General features: G+C 39.2%; 1 protein-coding gene across 2 annotated transcripts in view; it reads right to left on the minus strand.

The window, feature by feature from the left end:
- The window catches only part of spdl1 (spindle apparatus coiled-coil protein 1), a 68,736-nt gene that overhangs the window by 36,209 nt on the left and 10,796 nt on the right, over positions 1-21,731 (minus strand). For both annotated transcript variants that reach the window (XM_059944829.1, XM_059944830.1), the window contains exons 2-3: positions 6,439-6,621; positions 4,633-4,809 (exon numbers count right to left, since the gene is read on the minus strand). In XM_059944829.1, coding sequence (XP_059800812.1) covers positions 4,633-4,809; positions 6,439-6,612 — 351 coding nt within the window. In that variant the 5' untranslated portion in view covers positions 6,613-6,621. The remainder of the gene's footprint in view (positions 1-4,632; positions 4,810-6,438; positions 6,622-21,731) is intronic.

Below are 21,731 nucleotides of genomic sequence, written 5' to 3' on the forward strand. Positions count from 1 at the left end.
GTTGTTCAAATTAATACACAGTATTGTACTGGGGACACCAATATCAAGAAAGCAGAACATCACCTGGTGAGACGAAGGAGGTGCCAGGCCCGAGTCACCCCGTAGTGCCTGGAACCTCCAAGTGTTGCAAACTAATCCCTCTAACATCAATTCTAACAGGAGGCGGATCAAATGGCCTGTAGCTCACATAACTTTGTCTTCACTGTGGAAGCAGTTTGACAAGGATGCCACCCAAATTCAGGAGGCAACGGTGAAGGGAGAGGTCGAATAGGAAGTTACAAGCCACGACAACTATCATTGTCAACATCGCAGCTGAACGGTTCGGAGAAGAGGAGAAGAAAGGCTCCAGAACACATTACTCGAAGAACCAAAGAGCATTGAGGATCCACATCATCAGGCAGGAGATGAAAGTGCTGAAGTCCCAATACAAGGAGGCAGGAGAAGAGGAACACAGAACAATACAGAACAGTACAGGCCCTTTGGCCCACAATGTTGTGCCAACCCTTAAACCCTGCCTCCCAAACAACCCCCACCTTAAATTCCTCCATATACCTGTCTAGTAGTCTCTTAAATTTCACTAGTGTACCTGCCTCCACCACTGACTCAGGCAGTGCATTCCACGCACCAACCACTCTGAGTGAAAACCCTTCCTCTAATATCCCCCTTGATCTTCCCTCCCCTTACCTTAAAGCCATGTCCTCTTGTACTGAGCAGTGGTGCCCTGGGGAAGAGGCGCTGGCTGTCCACTCTATCTAATCCTCTTAATGCCTCTATCATGTCTCCTCTCATCCTCCTTCTCTCCAGAGAGTAAATCCCTAGCTCCCTTAATCTCTGATCATAATCCATACTCTCTAAACCAGGCAAAATGCTAGTAAATCTCCTCTGTACCCTTTCTAATGTTTCCACATCCTTCCTATACTGAGGCGACCAGAACTGGACACAGTACTCCAAGTGTGGCCTAACTAGAGTTTTATAGAGCTGCATCATTACATCGCATCTCTTAAACTCTATCCCTCAACTTATGAAAGTTAACACCCCATAAGCTTTCTTAACTACCCTATCTACCTGTGAGGCAACTTTCAGGAATCTGTGGACATGTACCCCCAGATCCCTCTGCTCCTCCACACTTCCAAGTATCCTGTGCATCAGATTGACCCAGCCGATGTGTATACTACGAAAGAAGATTGGGTCCTCCGCCTTCAAGTTCAGCAAGGAGTTGCTGGGGCAGAAGCACAGTGGGAAACCGGCCTGTTTGCAGGAAGGCATAGACCAATATTTGAAAAAGATTTACAATGATCCTGAAAGAGAGCAGGAGCTGAGAGAGTGCAACATCCTGATAGACCCCCCTGAACCGGATGTGTAGTACGACATGTCAGAGCTGCAGCTAAAGGAAGTCAGGGAAGTCGTCCGCAAAGCAAGGGCAAGCTCAGCTCCAGGACCAAGCAGCACCTCATACAAATGTACAAGAACTGTCCCAAACTCCTGCTGTGTCTGTGGAAGATCCTGTGAGTCTTCTGGAGGGGGAAGATCCCAGAACAGTGGAGAGTGGCTGAAGGGGTATGGGTCCCGAAGGAGGAAAACGCCACCCAGATCGACCAGCTCCACATCATCTCCCTGCTGTGTGCCGAGGCAAAGATCCTCTTCAGTGCTGTTTCCAATCAGCTGTGCACCTACCCAGCAAAGAACACCTATATCGATACATCAGTCCAGAAGGGTGGCATTTCAGGGATGCCGGGCTGAGGGAGGATACTGGTGTGGTGACACAGCTCATCAGGGAGGCCAGGGAGAACAAGGGCAATCTGTCAGTGTTCTGGCTCGCCCTGGCAAATGCATATGGCTCCATTCTGCACGAGCTGGTGCAGCTCACACTGACCAAGTATCACGCCCCAGCAGAAACAGAGAACTTATCGCTGATTATTACAGCGACTTCAGGATGAGGGTCTCTTCAGGAGCAATTACATCAAGCTGGCACAAGGTGGAGATTGGCATCATCACAGGGTGCACTGTCTCAGTGACACTGTGCTCCCCAGCCATGACCATGCTCACTAAGTCAGCTGAACCAGAGTGCAGAGGACTCAGAATGAATTCCGCTCAACAGCAACCACCCATCAGGGCATTCATGGAATCAGAATCACAGAATCAGTCCCAGGCTGCCGGTGGATTCTGCAGGGGCTCGAAAAGCTGGTGGAGTGGGCCCGGATAAGTTTCAAACCAGTCAAATCAAGATCTACAAGTGCTGAGGAAAGGGAAAGTCGAGAACAAGTTCTGGTTCAGCATCACAGGCACAGCCATCCCAACCATCACAGAAAAGCCAGTCAAGAACTTAGGTAAGGTGTTTGACAGCTCTTTAAGGGACACGACATCCATTCAGACAACCTGCAGCGAGTTGGATGGCTGGTTGAAATCTGTGGACAAGTCTGGCCTAACCGGGAAGTTCAAAACCTGGGTGTATCAGCATGGTAATCTTCCCAGAATCCTGTGGCCCCTCCTTGTCTATGCAGTTCCGATCTCGACAGTCGAAACCTTAGAGAGGAGGGTTAGCAACCACCTCAGGAGATAGAAACACAGAAAACCTACAGCACAATACAGGCCCTTCAGCCCACAAAGTTGTGCCAATGTCCCTACCTCAGAAATTAATAGGCTTACCTATAGCCCTCTATTTTACTAAGCTCCATGTACCTATCAAAAAGCCTCTTAAAAGAGCCTATCATATCTGCCTTCACCACCGTTGCCAGCAGCCCATTCCACACACTCACCACTCTCTGCGTAAAAAACTTACCCCTGACATCTTCTCTGTACCTATTCCCCAGCACTTTAAACCTGTATCCTCTTGTGGCAACCATTTCAGCCCTGGGAAAAAGCCTCTGACTATCCATATGAGCAGCATTGCACTCTATGGACACCACAACAAACTGCAACTGCCCTTCAAATCCTTGGAGGAGGAATCCAAGGTAACAAGAGCCAGAGAAGTGGTACAGTACAGGGACTCAAGTGATCCAAAGGTGGCTAGAGCAGGGATCTAAGTGAGGACTAGCAGGAAGTGGAGGGAGGAGGAAGCTGTTCAGGAACCAGAGGAAAGGCTGCATCACAGGAGGCTGGTGGGAGCGGTCACACGAGGCCGAGCTGGGCTAGGATCCTTTCCAACTCCCAAATGGACACCATTAGAGGGAAGGAAAGGTGCCGCTGAGTTCAGGAGGAGGTGAGAGCAGCAGTGGAGGAGAGGAGAACCTGCAAGGCGGTGGGAATTAAGCAACAGGGAGCTCGGACAAGATGGGAGAATGCGATTGAGAGGAAAGTGACCTAGGCTGAGCTTTGGAAAGCTGAACCACACTGCATCCAATTTCTCATCCAGGCAGTGTATTATGTGCTTCCAAGCCCATCAAACCTGCACACATGAGGCAAAGCAGAGTCATCTGCATGCCCACTGTGTTCCAAGCGAGAAACCTTGGAGCACATCCTCAGCAGCTGCACAAAGGCGCTTGGTGAGGGACAGTACTGATGGAGGCATGATCAGGTCCTGACGACCATCGCTGAAGCCATCAGCGCAGGAGTTGAGTGGGCAAAGCAGTCCCAACCCTCCAAGTAGGCCATTGGCTTTGTCTGAGCTGGGGAGCAGCCAATACCCACCAAAAGAATATATGCAGGTATCCTGACTTCTGCAAGGGACTGGAAGCTGTTGGTGGACCTCGAACAGCAGCTGAAGTTCCCCAACCATATCACAGTCACCACCCTGTGACCAGACATTGTCCTTGTGTCTGAATATACCAAGTAAGTGGTGCTGCTGGAGCTGACAGTCCCATGGGAAGATCGCTTGGAAGAGGCCTTTGAAAGGAAGCTCTCCAAGTACGCAGGACTGGTCGGCAACTGTCAGCAGGCTGGATGGAGAGCGAGGTGTCTCCCAGCAGAGGTTGGATGGAGGGGATTCGCAGCCAGTTCTTTAGCCAAAGTCTTCAGCAATTTGGGCATCGAGGGGGAGAGGAAGAGGAGAGCTGTGGAGTCATAAGTAGCTAGCCATCTGGACACAAGCCCGGGTCTGATCAGCCCCAGCTGGGTCACCTGGAGGAGGATGTAAGATGTTGAAAGACCTGAAACACCCGATGATTCCAGGAACATCACAGAAGATGTGCCCAGAGGCATCAGTAGATGTATGCACACAGCATTTGGTCAGACAAGAGCAACATCTCAAAGCTAAAAAGCACCACACTCCTCCCCTATCAAACACAACTGACAAAATTGTAATATTATATTTAATAGCATTTTATGGTGCACCTCAAAACTAATCCAAAAAATGTTAATCAAACCACACTGAAAAAACCTGCTTATGTTATGCGGACTAATCACATCCTTTATATGATCTTGTGCTTCTCACCCAAGAAATGAATGTACAAGGACAGTTGCAAAAGTTAGTTTCAACGAAGACCCACTGTACTACTTAACACCTATTCTACGCCACTGTTGTGCCAATGAAATATTATATTGCAAAAGATCTGTATGGCTTGAACAGATTAAGGTTCATGATGAATATACTGTGGTAGACATAATGAAGATTTGTTCCCTTATGACCTCCCGAAGAACAACAAGAAATTGCATTAAATATCAAAAAATGAATTATTTGCATGAATTACATCATACCTTGGTCTTCAACTCATTAATTTCACGAACATGAATTCTCTCCACTTGTTCCAATTGTTGACTCAGCTGTGTTTTCTGCTGCTGTTTAATGCTCTCAATATCTGAAGTCAGACTTTCTAACATACGGTTCTTCAGCTCAACCTCCCGCTGCAATGAATACTTCTCTTGCTCCAGAAGCTGTTTAATGGTCACAAGAAGATTAAAATAAAAACATGTGCTACTCTTAGGCCAATGAAATACAGGCACACCATTCATGTCTTTCCATGGATAAAACCTGTACGCAATTAAGGTCCTATAGGAATTGCTTAAAAATGAAAACTGATTTTACTGATGTAGCATTATTCAAGTTCAAATGTATTGCCCATTCAACCTTACACATGTATGGAGCCAAACGAAACAACGTTCCTCTGAGACCAAGGTGCTAAACAGTGTATGTATCACATACAGCACATAAGAAATTTACACAATATCATTAATAGATAATACAAAAATATTGTAGATGTACCTGTTGACATAAAATGTATTTATAACATGTAGTTACATATACAATAGTATAAAGCTACTGACACTGTCATAAGAAATGTACAGTCAGCCCTCCTTATCCACGAGGGATTGGTTCTGGGACCCCTCGCAGATACCAAAATTTGCGATGCTCAAGTCCCTTATTTAACCTGTCTTGCTGCGGTGGACATTAGGACCCAGCGTCAGAGCTCTGAATGCGCAGTGTTTCTGTTCACGAAAATAATCACGATTGAAAATAAAGTGGAAATAATAAAGCGATCAGAAAGAGGTGAAAGGCCATCGGTCATTGTAAAAGCGTTAAGCGTTAGGATCAGAACATTTTTAAAGGATAAAGTGAGAAAAGACCTGCCCTGATAAGAGCTACAATTATTACTGAGCAACGCAATGGTTTAGTTATTGGGTTTTGGGGTTTTGAGTTTTTGATCCTCCACATCAACCTGCCACGAATTGACAGCGCACTCGAAAGTAGTCTGTCACTGACTCGCACTCGGGAATGGTTCCCAAGCCCAGAGCTGAAACATATGTTCTTATGTTTTGTATGCATAGTAAAATATATACTATATACTAAGACAAACATTTGACTAACTGACGCTTAATAATAACGGATGTACCTGTTCCGACTTACTTAGTAAGAGAACTTCCGACTTTTTTTGATTCCGATCCACTATAACCCACACACATCCTCCCGTATACTTTAAATCATCTCTAGAATACTTGCAATACCTAATACAATGTAAATGCTATGTAAAATAGTTGTTATACTGCATTGTTTCGGGAATAATGACAAGAAAAAAAGTCTGTACATGCTCAAACAATAAGTGCAAGAAGAGCACTTCCGGGTTTTTGCAATTTGTGGATAAGGAGGGCCGACTGTATACTAGGTGGTGCCCCTCAATAAGACAGACAACAACCAATGTGCAAAAGACAAACTGTGCAAATACAAAATGAAAAAAATAATAAATATGTAATAAATACTAAGAAAGTAAGTTGTAGAATCCTTGAAAAGGAATGCCATAGGTTGTGGGAACAGTTCAGTGATGGGTCGAGTGAAACATTATAACACACCATAGAACTTTGGAGGGCCAAAGAGCTGCAATAAATAAATAAATCAGAACAGGCTGCTTTTATACTTAATTAACTCAAGCACATATACCCAAGAACATGTTATGCAAGTGTAACCAACAGAAAACAATTTGACAAAATTACATGGTTGTATTGCACCATTTGAAAAGCCACTTTCCCATTTAGTTAGTAGCTCATGATTTAAGGTATCCCTATACATACCTCTCTGGCAGCAGCAAATTCATTTGTTGTTTCTGTCAGTTTGTTGTCTAACTCAGCCTCATTTTTCAGCAGTTCTAGTCCATACTGAGCCGCCTTCATCCTCTCACTTTCTGATTCCTGCAGTTGCTGCCGAAGCTGCTGGACCGCCTCTTCCAACTCTGCAATTGTTGCCATTTTGGAATGCTGCAAGGCAACAAGGTGAAATTAGCCTCATTTTCACTTTAGAACAGACACAAGAACAGAATTAAACTGTACGAATGTAAATGGGTCCAAAAATTAAGTACACACGTAATTCAGAGAGAGAATTTAATGGATGCCAAAATGCCGAATCATAAGCAACACACATCTTGGTTTTAATAACCTATTAAGAAACACTAGCTAAATTTTAGCCACAGACATCAAAAGCTCTTCATTTCTATAAACTGGAACTTGACAGAGGAGCGGAAAAGAGAGGGAGAAGGGAAAGAAGGAAGCAAGGAACTGAGGTACTCAACAATTATCCAAATCCTAATATGAAGCTTGAGCAAGACACTAACCCTCAGATAAACAGAAAAAATGTGCAAAAATTTCAGAAAGTTATGACAAGTATGAAAATTCAAGGCAGGTAGTATCATTTATGTTGAAACCTATTTCAGGAGCAGGTTTGAAATCTGTGAACAACTTATGGTTTGTACCTGGGACCAAGAGTTAAGATGAAGAAATAGAGTACATTTTATTTTGAGATTAAAATTTTATTTATCCATGACAATATTTGACAAGATAAAAAGACAACTTGGCATTAACTGAACCAATTATACATTCCATTATCAGGGTTATTTCAAAAATCATTCTGCAAACTGTAAAATGGAAAGTCAGTGAGGATCATCATAAACATAAGCTTTAAAAAAAGTTTCACAATTTGAAAAAAAAAATGCAGGCAAGTGATCTATTTTGCTTTATTTTGAAGTTTTAAATTAATTTTGAGCAATAGGATAGAAGTAAACAAACGATTTGATTTGTTTACTTAGAAAAATACTTGAGAAGGGTTCCGGTGATGTCATCGTCCAGAATGGCAGCTTAAGTTTCCTCCGGAAAAACACATATTTTGCCCCGTTAACCCATCAAATATAGGATTTTTCGAAAGTATTTGAACTGATAAGAGGAGCAAAAATGGGGAAAAAGAATGGAAATAAAGAAAGCGACACTGCGGAGCCTGTGGACAAGAGGGGTGTAGCGAGCGGCTCTCCTACCCGACCGCGTGCTAACGAGGCTGACAATAAGCCTCATTCAGGCAAAGCGGCAGATATGATCGCAATTTTTAAAGAGATACGGGAGTTCCAGAAAGATATAAAACAGCAGCTATATGTTATTAAGCCAAGAGTTCGCCAACGTCAATCAAAAAAGAGTGGTGGCAAAGACTCGAATTGAGAAGGTGGAAGATTGCGCGCAAAACATGGAACAGATGCTAAGTAAGATGATAAAAATATTAAATCAACAAGAAAGTAAACTGCTTGACCTGGAAGGAAGATCACGGCGGAAAAATATCAGGATATACAACATTCCCGAAGAAGTGGAGGGTATGTCTATGACGGAGTTTGTACAAAAATTGCTGCGGGATGCACTGGAGATTCCTCTGACTATGGAGCTGGAAATTGAGAGGGCACAACGCGCAATTGTCCTGCGGCCTACCCGAGACAGAGAAGATAAGCCACGCTCAATGGTAATTAAATTCCTTTGATAAAGTACCAAGGCGGAGATTCTACGAAGAGCCTGGTGTAAAAAGAGGGTGTTTTTAAGACAGTAAATTAATATATTTCGATCAAGATTACCCCCCCCCCACCCCCGGCGGTCCTGCAGAAATGTAAGGAATACTCTGAAGTAAAGTGAATACTAAAGCAAGAAAGGATTAGATTTCAAACTCCATACCCTGCTAAACTTTGAGTGTTTTATCAAGATGGAATCCAACTGTATCAGACAGTGGAAGAGGCGACTACAGACATGAAGGCCAGAGGGTTGCCCATCAGCATGACCAAACCGAGGGAAAGCCTGGCAGAGGAATTATCCCACTCTGCTTGAGAAATAGTGCGAGAATCGAGAAGGCAGGAGACGGGAGGAGGGCAAGAGAAATATATCAGGAAGAGACTGAGTTTTCCGAACACAGCCCTCACCCCGTCCAGAAGAGCCATAAGGTTTGGCTAACTTTAAAAATATTGAGAAGCTAAACGGAAGCAAAAATAGACGGTGATATACTTACCTCAAGAAGTACTTATTATAATGTGGACTTTATATTACTCAGTTATTCTTTCTTTTTCAATCTTTTTATTATTATTATCAACAAAATAAAATTGATATAGATTACAAACATACACATTTCAACTGAACATGAAAGAATACATAAGCAATAGTTACAGTATAAATGAGTGTTCCCAAATCATGGACGATACAAGTACAAATAAACAAAGCAAACCCAGATGTATAATATAATAAAAAACAGGAAAAAAAAAGAAAGAAAAATTATGCAAAAAAACTAATCCAATAACTAATAAGGAAAAAACAAAGAAAAAAGAGAAAAAGAAAAAAATGAAAAAAGGGCTGTTTATAATATCTAACAAAAATACAAAATCATCAGTGTCGTCAACTCCAATCCTCTCAACATATATAAAATCAAAACTGGAAAAACAAATAGGCTTGGAACAGGGTCATAGTACATTATATGAAAATATTGAATAATGGTCTCCATATCTTTTCAAATTTAATAGAAGTATCAAATACAACACTTCTAATTTTTTCTAAATTTAGTCATAACATAGTTTGAGAAAACCAATGAAATACGGTAGGAGGATTAATTTCTTTCCAATTCAACAAAATAGATCTTCTAGCCATTAATGTAAGAAATGCAATCATTTGACAAGCAGAAGAGGATAAATGGATTGAGTCCATCATTAGTAAACCAGAAATTGCAGTAATAGGATGAAGTTGTAAATCAATGTTCAATACCGTAGAAATAATATCAAAAATGTCTTTCCAATATTTTTTCAAAGGCGGACACAACCAGAACATACGAGTTAAAGACGCTATCTCTGAATGACATCTGTCGCAAATAGGATTTATATAGGAATAATAATGAGCCAATTTATCCTTGGATATATGAGACCTATGCACAACCTTAAACTGTATTAATGAATGTTCAGAACATATAGATGATGTATTAACTAATTGAAGAATTTTATCCCAATTCTCAATAGGGATAGTAAGAGATAGTTCTCTTTCCCAATCATTTTTAATCTTATAGCTCTGAACGTATCTTCATAGTTATATTGTAAAGTTTTGATATTAGCCCTTTCTGAGAAGGATTTAGTTCAAATAAATTCTCCAAAATACCTGAAGACACAATTTGGAAAAGTAGGACGTACAGTGTTTAAGAAATTCCTAATCTGTAAATATCTAAAAAAAATGAAATCTAGGCAAATTATATTTATTAGAAAATTGTTCAAAAGACATAAAACAATTATCCAAAAATAAATCAGAAAATTGTAGTAATCCTTTGGTCTTCCAAGCTGAGTAAGCTTGGTCTATAATAGAAGGATAAAAAAAGCAATTGGATACAATAGGAATATTCAATTTAGAAAGAGCAAAGGGAAGAGAAGACCCTAAAATAGAACCCAATGAAAATCCTTGTACAGATTTAATTTCCAGGTTCACCCAATGAGGGCTAAAAGATAAATCCCAATCCTTAACCAACATATCAAATATAGGATATTAACTGCCCAATAATAAAATCTAAAATTAGGCAATGCCAATCCACCTTCCTTGCTTGCCTTCTGTAAGTATTTTTTTTACCTAATCTAGAATTTTTATTCTGCCATATATATGAGGAAATTTTTGAATCAACATTAACAAAAAAAGATTTCGGAATAAAAATTGGTACCGCTTGAAATATATATAAAAACTTGGGTAAAATAACCATCTTAATAGCATTAATCCAACCTATCAGAGATAAAGATACTGGTGACCATTTAGTAGACAAATATTTAATCTGATTGATTAGGGGTAAAAAATTAACCTTAAATAAGTCCTTATAGTTTTTTGTGATTTTAATCCCCAAGTAAATAAAAGAGTCATTAACTAATTTAAAAGGTAAATTTCCAGAAATTGAAACCTGTCTATTTAAAGGAAACAATTCACTCTTATTAAGATTTAATTTATACCTGGAAAAATTATTAAATTGAGCCAACAATGATATAACTGCAGGAATGGATTTCTCAGGATCAGAAATAAATGATAATAAATCATCTGCATATAATGATAGCTTATGTATATCCATCCCACGATTAATGCCAAAAATGTTCTGTGATTCTCTGATAGCAATTGCCAAGGGTTCTAAAGCAATATCAAATAATAATGGACTAAGAGGACAGCCTGGTCCAGTACCCCGAAATAAATGAAAAAAGGGAGATCTTTGATTGTCAGTAAGCACCGAGGCTACTGGAGTATGATATATCAGTTTAATCCAGGAAATGAATGTCGGACTAAAATTAAACTTCTCAAGCACAGTAAATAAGTATGGCCATTCAACTCTATCAAATGCTTTCTCCGCATTAGTGAAATAACACATTCTGAAGTGCTATGTGATGGAGTATAAACAATATTCAATAATCTCCTAACATTGGAAAAAGAATAGCGATTTTTAATAAAAGCAGTTTGATCTTCCGAAATAATTTGGGGTAATACCTTCTCCAGCCTGGATGCCAGTAACTTGGAAAAGATCTTGGAATCTACATTCAATAAAGATATTGGTCTATAGGATGCAGTCAGTAGGGTCTTTATCTTTCTTCAATATTAAAGAAATGGAAGCTCTATAAAAAGATTGTGGCAGATTACCAAATCTAATTGCTTCTTCAAAAACCGTGCATAACCAAGGAGAAAGTAGCGGAAAAACATTTTAAAAATTCTACTGTATACCCATCTGGACCTGGTGCTTTCCCAGAATTCATAGAGAAATAACCCCTTTAATTTCTGCATCCGTAATAGGAGTTTCTAATATTGAAAGATTATCTGATGATAATTTTGGAAAATTCAATTTCCCAAGAAAATCACACATGGTATTATATTCATGAGGGAATACAGAATGATACAGGGAGGTATAAAAATCTTGAAAAGATTTATTTATCATGGTTAACTGTCAGATCCCCATTCTGCTGACGAATCTTAGTAATTTGACGTTTAACGAAAGCATTCTTCAATTGACTAGCTAACAGTTTGCCTGATTTATCACTATGCATATAAAAATCAGATCTGGTTTTCATTAATTGATTTTCAATCGAAGATGAAAGTAATAAACTATGTTCCGTTTGAAGTTCAACCCTTTGTTTGTAAAGCTCCTTACTAGGAGCAATCGAATATTTCTTATCAATCTCTTTAATTTTATCAACCAATAAAAGAGTTTCCTTCTTAATGCGTTTTCTCAGACCAACGGAGTAGGAGATAATCTGTCCAAGTATATTTGCTTTAAAAGTGTCCCAAAGTGTTCCGCAAGAAATATCATCCGTGGAGTTAGTTGAAAAGAAAAAAAAAATCGATCTGTTCCTTCATAAATTTAATAAAATCTGGATCTTGCAGTAAGGTAGAATCAAATCGCCATTGTCTAGCACTAGAAGCTGTATCCATAAATTTAACATAAAGTTTTAATGGAGCATGGTCAGAGATGGCTATAATATCATAATTACAACCAATTACCAATGGAATAAAACAAGAGTCAATAAAAAAATAATAAATTCTCGAGTAGGAATGATAAACATGTGAGAAAAATGAAAACTCTTTGTCCTTAGAATGCCGAAATCTCCAAATATCAAAAATTCCATTATCAGTCAAAAAAAGAGTTAATATAAGTGGCCGACTTATTAGGTAAAGTCTGAGTAGATATAACCATATAACAATCACAGCACGGAAACAGGCCATCTCGGCCCTCCTAGTCCGTGCCGAACTCTTAATCTCATCTAGTCCCACCTACCCGCACTCAGCCCATAACCCTCCACTCCTTTCCTGTCCATATACCTATCCAATTTTACCTTAAATGATACAACTGAACTGGCCTCTACTACTTCTACAGGAAGCTCATTCCACACAGCTATCACTGAGTAAAGAAATACCCCCTCGTGTTTCCCTTAAACTTCTGCCCCCTAACTCTCAAATCATGTCCTCTCGTTTGAATCTCTCCTACTCTCAATGGAAACAGCCTATTCACGTCAACTCTATCTATCCCTCTCAAAATTTTAAATATCTCGATCAAATCCCCCCTCAAACTTCTACGCTCCAATGAATAGAGACCTAACTTGTTCAACCTTTCTCTGTAACTTAAGTGCTGAAACCCAGGTAACATCCTAGTAAATCGTCTCTGCACTCTCTCTAATTTATTGATATCTTTCCTATAATTTGGTGACCAGAACTGCACACAATATTCTAAATTTGGCCTTACCAATGCCTTGTACAATTTTAACATTATATTCCAACTTCTGTACTCAATGCTTTGATTTATAAAGGCCAGCGTTCCAAAAGCCTTCTTCACCACCCTATCTACATGAGACTCCACCTTCAGGGAACTATGCACTGTTATTCCTAGATCTCGCTGTTCCTCTGCATTCCTCAATGCCCTACCATTTACCCTATATGTTCTATTTGGATTATTCCTGCCAAAATGTAGAACCTCACACTTCTCTGCATTAAACTCCATCTGCCAACATTCAGCCCATTCTTCTAACTGGCATAAATCTCCCTGCAAGCTTTGAAAACCCACCTCATTATCCACAACACCTCCTACCTTAGTATCATCGGCATACTTACTAATCCAATTTACCACCCCATCATCCAGATCATTTATGTATATTACAAACAACATTGGGCCCAAAACAGATCCCTGAGGCACCCCGCTAGTCACCGGCCTCCATCCCGATAAACAATTATCCACCACTACTCTCTAGCATCTCCCATCTAGCCACTGTTGAATCAATTTTATTACTCCAGCATTAATACCTAACGACTGAACCATCTTAACTAACCTTCCATGTGGAACTTTGTCAAAGGCTTTGCTGAAGTCCAAATAGACTACATCCACTGCCTTACCCTCGTCAAGATTCCTCGTAACTTCTTCAAAAAATTCAATAAGGTTTGTCAAACATAACCTTCCATGCACAAATCCATGCTGGCTACTCCTAATCAGATCCTGTCTATCCAGATAATTATTAATACTATCTCTAAGAATACTTTCCATTAATTTACCCACCACTGATGTCAAACTGACAGGTCTATAATTGCTAGGCTTACTTCTAGATCTGTCCAACAAAGGATTTAAACAACAATTAAAGTCACCACCCATTATTAACTTATATTCATTTGGATTAGGTAGAGAAGTAAATAAGGGCTTAAAAAAAAAATCAGGATAATCCACATTTGGAGCATAAACATTAACCATAGCAACCTTTTTGTTAAAAAGTAAGCCAGTAATTAACAAAAATCTATCATTCGGATCTGAAAAGGTATTGTGTTGGACAAACGCAATAGAGGAGTCAATAAAAATGGAAACTCCCTTTACTTTAGCATTCGAATGGTACTGTTGACCCTTCCAAAACCTAAAAAAGCGATAATTGTCCTCTTTCCTCACATGAGTTTCTTGTACAAAAATAATATGTGCATTGAGTCTTTGAAATACTTTGAAAATCTTTTTCCATTTAATCGGATGGTTTAAGCCATTAGTATTCCAAGAGACAAAATTAATGGTCTGAGCCATATTTCTGAAATCAACCCTTTGGTATATAAAGGGTTAACCAAATTTTGAACTCATGCACCTGGAAGAGGAGCAAAAATAAGGGGCGGACCCGTAAGTGACGACATCGCGGACATTTTAGTAGTTTAAAATCAGCCCAAATGAAGAAACTAAAAGAAACTGGTGTAAAGAACATAAAATTTAGAAAAAGACCCTCCACCCCATACCCAAGAGGAGAAAAGATCTCCCCAGCCAGGAAAAGGCTGGGGAAAAAGAGAAATGAAACTAAATCTACCCCCCATATCAGCAGAAGACAACTCCGTATATAAAGGATAAAAAAGATCCACCCAAACTCTAAAGAAATAATAATCACTATACTAAAACCAAACTTCTTAATATAATTGCTAGTAAAAAAGAGTATAATCACTAGTAACTTATAAATCGGGTTAAAACCCAAACAAACCAAAAAAAAATTTAAACTGTGATAAGAAACGCATTATAGGAAGAAGAGAACAAAATGGCGAAATCAAAAAAAAAGCCAAAAATATTTTAAAGAAACCGCCATCTTAGTAAAAAAAAAGTTCACCTTCGAAGGATTAATAACAATGACCAAAGCTAAAGTACAGTGATTGAAGTAAGTAAAATAAAAAGATTAGTATATCAAAAAAAAACTTTAACTAGAGTATAAAATATAGAGTAAACCTACACCAATAGCCAGAAACAAAATCTGGTTTTGGAAACAAAAACTATCTTGCAACGATCAAAATCACTCATTTATTAGAGATGAGAATCCGTAGCAGTAGGGAAGTTCTCCTTCAAAAAGCTTCTAGCTTCAGATGTAGAAAGCAAAACACGCCGTGATGCATTGGGAGGCGATATTCTGAGCTTCACAGGGTATAAGAGCACAGGTTTTCGATTTTTCTCATAACATTCGGACATCAGAGGTTTAAAAAGAAGCCTTGCCTTCATTACTTCTGGACTAAAATCTTCCACTAATCGAAAATTGAATTCTTGAAATTTGACCATCCCTACACACCGAGCCACACAAATAAGTTGCTCTTTAACATGCACATAATGAAATCAGACAATTACGACCCATGGTTTAGCTGAAGCACTTGATGATCGAAGCATAATTCTGTGAGCGCGATCAAGTAACGGAGGACTATCTGGAAATACAAAAGGGAACGCATCCTTTAAAAGTTGAGCAAAGTACTTCGAGGGGTCCCCTTGTTCAATACCTTCCAGGAGACCAAGTATGCGTAAGTTCAGTCTTCTGGACCAATTCTCAAAGTCGACACTCTTGGTTTTAAGTGTTTCCACCTGTTTAATCGTCGAAAGTAATTTCTGCTCCAGTTTTTCGATTATCAAGTCTCGCTTCCGAGCGTCCTCTTGCAAAGTTGCAATTAGAACTTGCTGCTGGTTAACTACTGAATCCGTCTTATCCATATAATCTTGAAATGTCTTTATATCTTGTTTTAAAATTTGTCGTTGTTCTTCAAATTTTTCATTTAAAACCTCCAATAACATTTCATAAGTCAATTCACTGTGCTTAGGATCGGTCTTTTTCTTCTTCCCGTTCCCATTAGAATCTTTCCCAGGATCTCACCCTTTAGATCTCAGAGCCGCTTCTGTATTCATTTCTTCAAAATTCACAATAAACTCTTAAAGATAAGTCCAAAAAAGTAGCAAGAATCTTTTGGTGTAGGTAAAAGTAAGTTAAATAAGGGTGATCATAGGTTAAAAAAAGTAAAGGTTATGGAGCGAATCTGAAACAATGCTCACTTCATGAGCGTCTCCTGCTGACCAGTTATTCTTCTTTATTCACTCACTTACTCCTTTTTCCCCACCAAATTGAGAACGTGTGTCTGTGTATATGAGGAGTTCACAGGGAAAACTTTTCTGTGTAATGGATTTGTTCACCGACTTTTATGAATACTGCAATGGGGGCCCTCAACTCACAGGTAGGAGGGGTTACCCCCCACAGCTAGACATTTCCTCTAGCTCAACGCAGGGTCATCTACTAGAGACCTCAGCCTTGGAATCACACCTTCGTTGCCTTTTTTATTATTATTTGTGTTTCTTGGTTCTTATTTGTTTAAGGAGTAAATCAATTCAAGTTTTATTCTGCTAATTTCAATGATACATTGACAGATAAATACAGATGGCCAAGGACAAAGTAAAATTCATTTCTTTTAATGTCAATGGGCTATTAAATCCAATCAAACTTAATAGAATTTTATCCAAAATGAAAAAAGAACAAGCCCATGTAGTATATTTACAGGAAACTCACTTAAGTGATAAGGAGCATAGAAAACTAAAGAGAATGGGCTTCACTAATTTGTTTTTCTCCTCATATAAATCAGGACAAAGGAGAGGAGTTGCTAATCTTATCTCAAGTAAGCTAAATTTTGAAAAATTTTGAGATAAGGAGGCCAGATATATTCTGGTAATGGGGAATAAAGACAGAAATTCAGTTACTCTATTGAATATATACGCACCCCCGGGAAGTGATATTGGTTTCTTTCAGAAAATTACTGATATTATGGTAGCGGAAACAGAAGGTCTCCTGATATGTGGGGGAGACTTAAATTTACAAATACAACCAAACTTAGACTCTTCCACTAGAAGAACCTATGAAACAAAATCCTTACATAAGAAAGTTAATACACTTTGAGGATGTTGGTTTAAATGAAATATAGAGGGATTACATTCATTATTCTGCTCCCCATTCTGTATATACAATACACTATTTCATAACATTTCAAAATATTTCGGGGACATATTCAAAACAGCAGCCTCCCATGATGACCATATAGACATTGGGGAGTATGCAGAGGCAGTAATCAGCTACATAGCCAATTGCATGGAGGATGTCACTGTGATGAAAACCTTCACCGCACGTGGTTATAAAAAGCCATGGATGACAACAGAGGTGCGTTCAGTACTGAAGGCCCGTGACACAGCCTACAGATCAGGGGACAGGAGTGTGCTTCGCTCAGCCAGGTCTGCACTTTCACTAGGGATCAGGAAAGTGAAAAGGGCCTACGCGCGCAAAATACATGGACACTTCTGTGACACAGGTGACACCAGACGGATGTGGCAGGGAATTAAAGCTCTGACAGACTACAAGATCAGGCAGAAAACTGATGACAGTGACGCCTCTCTTCCTAACAGGCTTAACAAATTCTTTGCATGCTTCGAAGCATCAAACACTGCAGCAAGGGGGAGAGCCAGTCCCTTCTTACCATCTGACCAGCTGGCTCCAATCATTGATTCAGAGCAAACACGGAAGACCCTTCCCAGGGTTAACCCACAAAAGGCAGGAGGTCCCGACAACATCCCTGGACGTGTGCTCAAGGAATGTGCTGATGTATTAGCAAATGTCCTGACAGACATTTTCAACATCTCCTTTAGTCAAGCCATTGTCCCCAGATGCTTCAAAACCTCCATAATCATCCCTGTAGCAAAGAAATCAGTTGTAGCCTGTCTAAATGATTACAGTCCCATTGCCCTGACCCCCATAGTGATGAAATGTTTTGAACGGCTTGTCAAGCCTCCTATCATAGCCAGCCTCCCCTCATCGCTGGATCCGCTACAGTTTGCTTATCGTCCAAATCGCTCTACGGAGGACGCAATATCCACCACACTGCACACAGTTCTCTCTCACTTGGACAACAAAGACACTTAAGCCAGAATCCTGTACATTGATTTCAGTTCAGCGTTCAATACCATCATCCCGCAGAGACTAGTGGAGAAACTGTCACTGCTTGACCTTAACACTGCCATGTGTCGCTGGATTCTGGATTTCTTGACAGAGAGACCACTGTCAGTTCGTGTTGGCAGGAACATCTCTGACTCCATCACACTGAGCACTGGATCCCCATAAGGCTGTGTGCTTAGCCCATTGCTGTTTACACTGCTAACACATGACTGTGCAGCCAGATTCAAGGAGAACCCGATCATTAAATTTGCTGATAGTGGGGCTCATCAGCAAAAATGATGAAACAATGTACAGGGAGGAGGTCAAACACCTAGAGAGTTGGTGCGGTGACAACAATTTAATGCTTAATGTCACCAAAACCCAGGAGATGATCATCGATTTCAGACTGTCTCAGCCTGAGCACACACCCCTCAGCATCAGCGGCTCCACAGTGGAGAGAGTGGAAAACATCAAGTTCCTTGGGGTGCAGATCTCGGACAATCTCACCTGGTCTAGGAACACCACTGGGATTGTGAAACGAGCCAAGCAGAGATTGCACTTTCTGAGGAAGCTTAAACAAGCATCTCCCCACTAACATCTTAACTACATTCTACAGAGGCGTGGTTGAGTGTGCTGACCTTTTGCATCACAACCTGGTACTCCAGCTGCAGTGCTGCCGACAAAAAAGCTTTGCAGAGGGTGGTTAGGGGAGCAGAGAAGGTTATTGGGGTCTCCCTACCTTCTGTCCAAGACCTCTTTCAGAGTCGATGCCTCCAGAAGACACGGTACATCATTAAAGACCCCTCACACCCTCTCCATGAACTGTTTGTTCTTCTGCCATCAGGTAAACATTACAGGAGTATCAAAACTAAAACCACAAGGCTACTAAACAGCTTCCTCCCACAGGCAGTCAGACTGCTAAATTGCTGCTCTTCCTGACTCTGCTTTGGACACTTTTAACTTGCACTGGACACTTCTAACTTGTTTTTAACTGACAAGTGGCTGTTGTGTTTTACTATTTATTGTTATGTTTATTATTTAGTGTTGTGTTTGTTATGCTATGATTGCACTGTTCCTGGGAAACGCTGTCTCATTCTGCCCTGCAGAGCTGATGTACGGTTAGAATGACAATAAAGTTTTTGAATCTTGAACTTGGAAAAGACAAAGACAAAATAAACACCTATGGTATTGGGACAATAGATGTAAGTGACCATGCACCTATATATTTATCTGTTGATTTTGACCTACAACCAAAGAATACTATTTGGAAACTAAATTCAAGTCTACTCAATGATCTGTACTTTAAGGAACAAATTAAAAAAGAAATTGGTCTCTACTTAGAATTTAATGATAATGGAGAGGTTTCACCTCACATTCTATGGGATATTCTGAATGCTGTCTTTAAGAGGGAAAATTATAGCGATATCTTCAAATAAGAAAAAAGGAATAAAACATTAGAGGAATTACAAAATAGGCTGAAGGAACTAGAGAAAAAACAGAAACTGAAGTTGGCACAGGATACATTAGAGGAAATTTAAAAAATAAGGAATGAAATTAATAGTTTGACTATGCATGAAATCAAGAAAAATTTAATGTTTCTGAAACAGAGACATTATGAAAGTGGATCTAAGTCTATGAAAATACTGGCATGGAAACTGAAAAAAAATAGCAGAAAATACAATTCATAGAATTAGGGTTCCAAGAACAAAAATGATAAAAGAATAAGCTAACTGGTACAAAGAATTTAAAAATGAGTTAATTCCTGTTTTACTCCTCACACTGAACTGGGCTCCAAAAAAAGGCACAAATGGCACCCAGTTGTGAGGGAGCGATAATCTCAGCTATACCGAAAGAAGGCAAGTATAAAATGGAATGCGGATCATTTAGACCAATATCTGTTCTTAATGTAGATTATAGATTATTTACCTCCATCATGGCCAAACGGAAAAAAAAAGCAGAAAATACAATTCATAGAATTAGGGATCCAAGAACAAAAATGATAAAAAGAATAAGCTAAGTGAAGAGTTTCTACCCATACTGATACGTAACGATCAGACAGGTTTTATACGACAATGCCAAACACAAGACAATATACAAAAGACACTTCACATTATGGATCATATATTTTAAAAAATCAAAGCAATAGTGATAAGCGTGGATGCTGAAAAGGCATTTGATTCAGTTAATTGGAATTTTCTTTACAGAGTTTTACATAGATTTGGTTTCCAAGACACAATTAATAAAACTATACAGACACTATATGACAATCCTACTGTTAGGATTAAAATCAATGGATATTAATCAAATAGTCTTACCCTAAAAAGGGGCACGAGATAGGGTTGTGCATGGTTACCACTACTCTTCGCATTACGTCTGGAACCATTAGCTCAATACATCAGACAAAATGAAGATATCAGGGGAATTACTATTAAAGGGACAGAGCATAAATTGGCTTGTTACACGGATGACATTTTGATCTATTTAGGGCAACCAACATACTCTTTATCTAAATTGATGCAATCCTTTGAACAATATGGTTAATTATCAGGATACAAGATCAACATATATAAAACCCAACTACTTTCACATAACTATAGCCCACCAAGAGAAATTGAAAGTCGATACCCCTGGGCATGGCAAACAGTCTTTCAAATATTTGGGCATCATGCCAAAAGATTTGGCAAAATTATCAGAATGCAATTATCAGCCCTTATATTAAAAAACTAAGGAAGATATGGCAAGATGGAACCTGATTCCTTTTTTCAGTCTCAGTTCAAGGACTGAGTCTATTAAAATGAATATACTGCCCAGACTGTTATATCTCTTTCAGACCCTACCAACAGAGATTAATCAAAATCAATTCAATGAAAGGAACAAGATGTTATCAAGGTATACTTGGCAGGGTAAAAGGCCAAGAGTTTGTCTCAAAACTTTGTAATTAGCAAAGGAAAAAGGGGGATGGGGCCTACCTTCTCTTAGAGATTATTATTTTGCAGCACAGTTGAGAGCTGTGATATGTTGGTGCAACCCATCATATGGCACTCAATGGAAAAACATTAAGGAACGGGTACTTCCCATCCCCATACAAGCAATTTTGGCTGCTAACAACCTACAAAGGTATACAAATACTATTGATAACCCATGGGTGAAATTGACTCTTAAAATATGGAAAACTACTGTAAAAGAATATAATCTAGAGGGAAATATTGCAATTCTTAAATAGTGTGCATATGACTCAGATTTTACGCCGAATAAATTGATGCTAGATTTAAGGAATGGACAGCTAAAGGAATATAGCATTTCTTTGCAACATAATGAAAGAAGGAACACTGTTCAGTTTTGAAATGCTTAAAGAGAAACACTTATTAGAAAAACAAGAATTTTATTGGTATTTACAGATGCGACAATATGTTAACAAGACGCTTAAAAATGTAACCAAGGCAGGTACATGCTTGACAGAGCTATTTAGGAAATAGCCCACTCCAATAGACTTTGATAACAGGGCAGTCCCAAAAAAATATGAGCCCTACAAGACACCTTTAAATGAGAAATACCCTTAGAAAGTAAGACCATATATTTTGGGTATATACCTCAAGAATGGTTGAAAAGAGATAAATATTTAATGAATGTATTGTTGGTGGCTGCTAAAAAGACTCTTACTAGGAAGTGGTTATCACTTTAAGTGCATGGATGGAAATTACAATGGACATTTACAAAAACAAGCAAAAGGAAATATCTATGTACAAGTAGAGAAAGATTTTTTTTTACAACATATTCATTGATTTGTGAGAATAAAATCAGGCCTATGAGGCATTATGTAGTTAAACCATTTTTCCCAGTATGAATCAAATTGTT

This window comes from Hypanus sabinus, chromosome 19 (assembly GCF_030144855.1).
Source record: "Hypanus sabinus isolate sHypSab1 chromosome 19, sHypSab1.hap1, whole genome shotgun sequence".
In the NCBI taxonomy this organism is placed as follows: Eukaryota; Metazoa; Chordata; class Chondrichthyes; order Myliobatiformes; family Dasyatidae; genus Hypanus; species Hypanus sabinus.